Here is an 8,299-nt window from a genome sequence, read left to right as displayed (position 1 = left end):
CAGAACCTAACGAAATTTTGCTTAATGCAACACAACTTAACTTAAGTGTTCCCGTTGTAATACAATAAAATTCATTTCATTGTACTACAGGTGGTTAAAAATGTAGACGCACATTACCCATTTGAAGAAACTTAGAACTACAAGTAGAATTGACCCCATTTCAATTAACCTGACAATGTATGTATCAATTAAAATGCAGAACTGTAACTTAAACATACAAATGAATAAGAGTTTTATTCAAAATTTTTTACTCTCTGCCTTTCTTAAACTTAAGGGATATATTTATACTATCTTTCGTGTTTACATTTTATCTTGCTTTTTATCGTAATTAAATTGATTTATAGACCTACTTCAGTCTATTTTCTGCCAGCTATAACGTGTCCTTTTTTCTTCGAAGGAACGATGAAAAGGGTTACGCTTACGTTTAAGACCTACATTCGTTTCCCTTTTCAACATCCAGCAAAAATCAGCCATCATAATCTCGTCCCATCTACCCTGATATCGTTGTTCTATCACTTTTATGTCTTGATGAAAACGTTCCCCTTGTTCTTCGCGGAAATCACCAACATTTTCTGGAAACTTATCCAGATCGGAATCTAGAAACAACAATATTCTCGTAGTCTGGACTTTTTTTGTTACCGAGGAAATTTGCGTTTACTGCTTCAAAACTTTCCCGAGCGTCCATTTCAATTTTCGTAATGTGGCTCACGAAATTAGTATCTCTTGTCAATATTCGAATCTGTGATCCATCGAGACTCCTTTCAATTTATCGTCTGAAACGTTAGGGAATTTAAGGGATATATACTTATAGCATTGTTCATCTTTGTCTAACGCCTTGAAAAATTGCTTCATGAGCCCAAGCTTTATGTGGAGGGGTGATAGTTTTTTCTGGATCAACGAGGCTTTGGTTGATGATATTATGAGAACCAGGTTTGAATGAATCTTTTAAAGGCCAATGTTTTTTGCTGTAATGATTGGCTCCATCTCTGCTATTCCAAAGGCATATAAAGCATGGCTCTCTCGTGAAAGCCGATTGTTGGCCTAATATCATTGTTATGATTTTTAGATCACCACATATTTTCCATTTGTGATTTGTGTAATGAAACTTTTGTCTTTGGCTCTAGAAAATTTCTTCTTTTTAGAAATGAAGCGGAAAATTCAGCGCCGTCTTTCGATAATCCAAGATCTCTAATAAAATCATTCAGTTCTAGTTGCGACACTAATATTGGAACCTTTAATTTCATTTTATGCACGCCATATTCATCATCTTTTTCGTCATTTTCATCGGAATCATCAGAACTATTTTCTGTTCGATCACTGGTTTCACTACCGTCTCCATGACGTTGACTTTCAACTTCCATTCTATCATCTTCTAAAGCGCTTAAATCAGTCTGGCGTGCATTTTTATTGATTTTAATTGCTCGTGTGACTGTGCAGACATTAATGTACGAAATGTTATTTTTATTTTTGGCGTTTAACTCTTTGACGGAATTCATGCAAAAGTAGCAGTCCTTTACAATAACGGGTTTTTTCCATGTGCTTGGTGTAGAGTACTTGCGGTACTTTTCGTTGTTTGAATTTTTTAGACGATACAACATAAGTCTGCAGGAATTGCAAATGACGTGAGGAACCCGTTCTGTTTCTTGGTGCAGTAATTTACGGTCAAAACACTTTTCGTAAAAACTTTTCACTTCCTCGTAGATTGATTTTCGCAAACTGCTCATTTCATATTTAATGCAAATGTAACAGAATGAATCTGAGCTATTCTTGCAGGCATTCGATTGAGAAATGCTCGCGGTTTTTTTCCTTGTAGCATGAGACTCTACACTAAACAAGTGATCCATTGATGCAGAGCTACGGTTGCATGATGACGACGTTGGAGTTCCGCTTTCCCACCCTGACCAGACGCCGATAATGGGGTTTTTCCCTGCATCGTAATACACTTTTTATCTGTGTCTGCCATGACAGCATGAACGCCGTTTACCCAGGGACTCAGCCAATGTGGATCCGTTGCCCACCGCCACCACGTGGAGGTGCCATGGTTACAGATACAGGCGAATAATGCTAGAAACAAGCGGTTACGACACTCCAGACATTTAGTGCTATTAATGTCAAAATATGAAAGAACGCAAGAACAGGGTTGCCAGCGTAATCGGTTAGGATAGGTCAGGTTTTTTTTGGTTAGGATAGGTTAGACCTCTATGCAGGTTAAGCCGAAGATGAATGAAACGGTACCGCAAACACAACGGGACAATACAGTCAGTTTAATTGAGTTTCTTGAGTTTAGGTTAGGTTAGGTTAGGCTAGGTTAGATTTACTTCTAGGCTAGGCTCGAGTTGACCCATTTGATGTAGCACACATTTGCTACTGGGAAAATATGCTTCCAGAGCTTTATGTGTAGTTCAATAAATTTCTGTTTATTCAGGTTAGGTGAGGTCAGATTCTGTTGGGTAAGGTTATGTTAAATAAGTTGATATCAGACAAGGGTTGAACTTTCACAGTTGTCACCATGTTTTTGAAGTGAAAATTTACATCACTGGCATTATTTTGAAATTTATTTGCCTCAGTGCATGATTTTTCGTCACTTTTTGAGGTTATGGCTCAACCATGACGTGATGGGTGATTTTTGATACCGAATTTGAATTCAGCGCCCCAAAATCCATAAGAATTCGTGTGTTTAGTTACCAGATCCGCAAACTTTTTTTATATGGCTGAGAATGTATCTCTTTCTGTAGAAATTTCATTTTTTGTTTGTTAAAATTACGATTGTACAGTTAAAAATTGATGTTTCGGTTAAGAAATGAATTTTTTATGAAAAATTCATACTTTTTAATTCAAAAGTAAACTGTTTTGTAAAAAATTGTCATTCTCGGCCCGAAAAGTAATCGATTTGAAAGAAAATGGAAGTATTTAGTAGATAATTGATGCCCTTTGTTGAAACTCGTATGTTTTGGGAGAAAATTCATTTTTCAATTAAAAATCCAATTGTCTGTTTGAAAATTAATCTGTTTAAAATTCATATTTTTAGATTAGAAATACAACTCCTTGGTTGAAATTTGAACTACTTTCTTAAAAGTTATTTTTTTTTTTTTTGTTAACATTTTCTATTTCAGTTAAAATTATTGTTTTATTCAGGTAAAATAATTTTTTTAACTAAAAATTCAATTGATTGATTGTAAAATCATTTTTTGTTTAAAAATTCATATTGCCGGGTTCAAAGTTAAAATGTTTTATGGAAAAATTGTCTTTTTAACTTGAAAATGTCACAATTACAAAATTCAACTATTTAATAGAGAATTAAACTGTTTTCAATTTTGGTGAAATTTGTTTAGCTCAAAAATTCAACTATTCAGTACAAGTGTTTAGAACAAAAAAATATAGACTAAAAAACTATTTAGTTCCAAATTCATGGATTTTATTAAGGGATCATCTTTTTTGGTAGAACATAAGTGTTTTTAATGGAAAATTGAACTGAGGTGAAAAATATATATGTATTTCCTTTAGAATTTGTAATTATAGCCAATTAGTGAAGAATTAAAAAAACACTTTTTAGGAAAAATTGAATAAATAGTGGCTTTGTCACACAATTATGAGATAATAGTGTCTTTAGTGTAATTTTGTTCGAAATGGTTGTAAAATAGTGTAACTGTTCAAAAAAAGTGTAAAATAGTGTAAATAGTGTAGTGATTCCGAGGCCAGAAATTAGAGTAATATGAAAGTAATAAGTTTTTCTAAAATATGTACAACATACAGGAAAATGTAATTTAGTGATAAACAGATTTTATAATAGAGAGAAAAGATTTTATAGAAGATAAAAAATAATTACTGTGAATGCAGCCCAATCTTCTCGACCAGGAATCATTTTCATCCAGAATTCTTAAGCATTTTCAACTTTTCTGTTTATTACCATTCAGCTGAGCTTAGGAATAGTTGCTTGAGGAGCCTCTCTCCGGATAAACGGTTTCTTCAGGCAGTCATGTTCTCTCCTGCCTTTGAGAAAAGCCTTTCAGAGGGAATAGAAGTAGCCATAATGGTGATGTATCTTAAAGCAATTGATGTGAGTAAGGGGTATGAACTTTTATTATCCACCCACCACTTTATTGGGTCCGTTTTGAGTGAGATAACTAGATTTCGGAGAAATAGACTGAGTTCAGGTGGCAATTCGTCTGTTATATCCAGTTTCCTCCGTTGGTCCCGCTCAGCAAGTTTGTGGTGTCTCGCCCAAATTGATACTTCCGGACTGTTTTTCACAATAGCAATAGCTCGTGCACATCGTGAGAGGTCTTTGAAATCAATTTTTTCGAAGCTTGGATCCAAAAGAGTTGCTGCTGCAAAATGTTTCACTTCTTCCATCAGACCAAAACACAGTTTAATTTCATCTAGCATTTTAGTTTTGAGGTTATTTGCTAGGTTACTTTCTATTTTCATTGTGCTCAGCTCTTCCCTTAAACCACTTATCGTCGGGATCACCTTACTGATAGTAACATACTTCTCTGCTGACCACTCACGCGTAATTTTTGCTAGTGGCTTCAAAATTTTTGAAACTTTTATCAGTTCTTCGATCTCTTTTGGAGTAACCATGCGAGCTGGATCACGTATTTCAATAAACCTGACGATCATGTAGAAAGTTGAATTCCACCTAGTCTTCACACCTTGTTCCAATTTGAGTAAAGAGCCGGCCTTCAGTTCGTAACTTGCCTTGTTTGAGTGCTTGCACCAAGTGACAATATTCCTCACTTTCTGAATTAAACCTGGTAAACCTGTTACGCCTTCTATGGAGTTTTGTGCAATCAAATTGATTTTGCGCGCAGCACACCCTATGTGGCCTTCAACTTCCAGAAAATCTTTAACTGCTTTAACGACATTTGAAGCGTTGTCGGTTACAATTGCAGATAACTGGTCTTTTCTGATGCCCCGGTCTGCACAAGCTTCTTGAATCTTTTCTGTGATATTAGCAGATGTGTGGGACTTAGGGAATTCGTAGCAACCTAGTATTACGGTGGCCATCTTTGAGCCATCTAAGAAATGGACCGTGATTCCAAGAAAAATCCTTGTATTTAGAGTGTCAGTCCACAAATCTGTCGTTAAAGTTATGTCTGCTACACCTTTCAATCTTTCTTTGTAAATATCCGAAATTTCATCGTATTTCTTATCAAGGTAACTCGCAAAAGTTTTTTTGCTTGGCATTCTATAATTCGGAGCAGCATACTTTATTAAATCTTTGAAGCCTTTTCTTTCGACAGTGGCTATCGCTTGACAGTCTTTGCATATCATGTGCAAAATTTTGTTTGTTAATTTTTTATATTTGTTTCCTCTTTCTTCCAAGGATTGAATATTACCAAAGACATCTTTCATGTTTTCTTTTATTCTTTCGCAAGTATAACTCTTATTGTGAATTCCACTGGGGCCAGGGAGAGGGTCATCGGAAGCATTGAGCTGGCTAGATGTAGATGCCTTTACTTCTGGTTCTACTTTCAATTTTCAATTTTCAATTTTTTTTTGTTATTCATAAAAATTCCTGAGATTTGAAAAAATTAAGAGTGGTCAAATTTTTTTGAACTCAAAAAGTCAATACTCAAAAGAGTTACACCAATTTTTGGAAAAGTTCTAAAACTGATCTTAAGAGTGGAAGGTTTATTAAATAAACCACAGAAGGAACATTATTTTGTAAGAGCAGAAGCAAACCACGTCCTGCTCTCATAAAAAATGTTTCTTCTGTGGCTTATTTATTGAACCTTTCACTTTCAAGACCAGTTTTGAAATTTGTTCAGAAATTGGTTTAACTCTTTTAAATATTGACTTTTTGGATTGAAAAAATGTGACCACTCTTAACTTTTCAAATCTGAGGAATTTTTATGAATAACACTTTTTTATACAACTATGAAACTATTCTAAGTTCACAATAGTATACAAATATAACACAAGACACACTCCAAAAGTGATGAATTTTTACGAGTCATCTTTAATATTAGTTTTCACTTACTCATGACTAGAAATCCAATTCTCTTAAAAAACCATACCTATGAAGAGGAGAACACTGTATTCTTAAATCGTTGGTTTTAAATTATAATAAAATTGTCTGACAGAGTTGGAGGTTTTTAAACAACAATTATTTTCCAAAGTTACGCAGAAAATATTGATTTTAATGAAATTTCAGAAATCAGGAAAACTGTAATATAATTTTAGTATTCAACTTTGAAGAAAGAATCATTTTCTTAGAAAACTCACATATTTTATACGAACCTCTTTAATATGATCAAAAAATACAAAATATGTTTTCTTTTTTATATTGCCGAGTATAACATTTGATCTAAATGTTTGCGTCGTTATAATTTTTTAAATGCTTAGACTCGGTGATATTATGTGCAATCGATGAATGAACATGCTCGAAAAAAAGTTATGTTATATTATGCGTGAGTCCCGAACATTCCAGAATCAAATGGAAATAGGCAGTTTCAGTTTAAGAGGTTAGGAACTCAAGCAGATGATGTATACAGGCTCTAAGGAAACGGGTGATGAGCAAAGTTTAGTAAATATAGATAAATACAATAGCTTACCTTAGATTGAAAATTGCAAGGAAATTGATTTATCTTGACTTTTTTTCGACGAGTCACGATTCAAGAAGATTGGCTAACGTCTTAGATTTAAAACGACTTAAAGTTAGAGGTTAATGCCCTTACAGGTTAATTAAACAGGCAATGGAAAAAAATGAGAAATATCGATATTCCCGATATTCCGATATCGATGTCCCTTCACTAGTTCGCACTAGTCAGCGTTCCGGCGGCGTCCCCTGAAAAATCCTGTGGTGTCGCGTCGCGAGCTCGTAATAAACTCGCTGTAATTATGGAACTAAAAATCAAATCGAATTGTGATTTTCCAAAAAGTTGGCCAATATATTAGCCGAAAATTCGTTCGCTTGAAGTTTGTGGTAGCTTAAACTTTCTTGCTCACTTTTTTAATGTGAAAGTCTAAAAACGTGGTTTTTTATTTGAATTAAAAAAAAAAACATTAGAAATTAACTTTTGAACCTTTTTGGACAAAGTAATCTCCGCTAGAGTGTCACGAATAACACTCAAAAAGAAATTTGTTCATTAGTTGATAAACGAATTACTTACCGCGAGTTGAATATGAAAAAACATGGTTTTTTCCATTCAAAAAATTCAGTTTTTATTCATTTACTGGAAAATTTGCAGCCCGACAGAATAACTGTGAATGGAGACTCAGGTTCATTTTTCAAGAGCTGTCTAACTATATTTTTGGTTTTTTCAAATTTCGAATTTCACTTTTGATACCTGACGTCACAGCCTGGACAATACTTTTACTCGTTCTCGAGCACCTGTTACCTTTTTGTCCAGAACTCCTCAATTTTCATCTGATTCCATCTTTTTTTTAAATTAAAGGCTCTGTTTGTTTGTTATTCAAGTTGCAAAATGCCACAAAACCATAATTTTTCATATTTGAGCTGCCTGTTTCGTATCATTTAATGATTTTACCTCAAAAAGGTGAAAAACTGATAGACTTACAATCGATTAACAAATCCTAATAACTTATATAAAAATCGTGCAATCTCTTCAATTGTTATAAACAAATGTATGAACAAAATCGATTATTGCTGTACATTGAAACCTGGAAGTTCTTTTCATCACGCCTCTGTATATATAACATGCATTTTTTCTGCTCAAACATTAGGTTTGCCTTTAAAAATGAAAATTGGATGACTGAAATGGGTAATCAAAATATTTACCATTGTTATAAACAATAATAATTAACAAATGCATTACACGGTCACTCTTTGATGGAAAAAGTCAATTTTTTGCATAATTGTTCATTTTATCCCTAAATTAATATTCTGATGGAGAAAACTGACGTTTGACAATATTTGTCATTTTTATCAACAATTCTGCTCAACAAATGCATTTAATAGACGCTTTCAAATAGGAAAAATCTCTTTCTTGATGAAATGTTGATTATATCATAAAAAATTTAACTCCTGCGACTCAAGAGCCGTAAATAATGAAAGTCGGGAAAACAGCAATCCAATGGATACGTCCATGAATTTTACAACGTCCTTCCAAAAAAACAGCGTAGCAAATGAATGTTGAGTGACCAGAAAAATGTGAGAACCCGTGCAAGTAAAAAACGAAACAACTGAAAATAAAGAGACACAAGCACGACAAGAATGTGCAACATTCGACTTCGACACGAGAGAATTATTTTAAGAACTGATCGATCATGATTGTTTAAAACAATGGAAAATGTTGGATGTAAGTATAATTCGTAGGAGTTTCATTTTTTTATG

At 33.8% G+C, this 8,299-nt stretch overlaps 1 protein-coding gene across 1 annotated transcript; it reads right to left on the bottom strand.

Annotated features, from left to right (window-relative positions):
- Window positions 1-3,966: 3,966 nt before the first annotated feature.
- On the bottom strand, window positions 3,967-5,355 carry LOC117181311 (zinc finger BED domain-containing protein 1-like). Its single transcript, XM_033373873.1, has one exon. It carries the CDS (start codon window positions 5,353-5,355, stop codon window positions 3,967-3,969), a length of 1,389 nt encoding a protein of 462 aa, XP_033229764.1.
- Window positions 5,356-8,299: the final 2,944 nt, after the last annotated feature.

Source organism: Belonocnema kinseyi, chromosome 1, assembly GCF_010883055.1.
Source record: "Belonocnema kinseyi isolate 2016_QV_RU_SX_M_011 chromosome 1, B_treatae_v1, whole genome shotgun sequence".
In the NCBI taxonomy this organism is placed as follows: Eukaryota; Metazoa; Arthropoda; class Insecta; order Hymenoptera; family Cynipidae; genus Belonocnema; species Belonocnema kinseyi.
Note: the sequence above shows the minus strand (reverse complement) of the source record. Positions and strands in the feature narration are given on the sequence as shown.

Bases quoted from the DNA above. Each gene is read 5' to 3' on its own strand.
- LOC117181311 (XM_033373873.1), bottom strand. From the start codon at position 5,355: ATGAAAGATGTCTTTGGTAATATTCAATCCTTGGAAGAAAGAGGAAAC.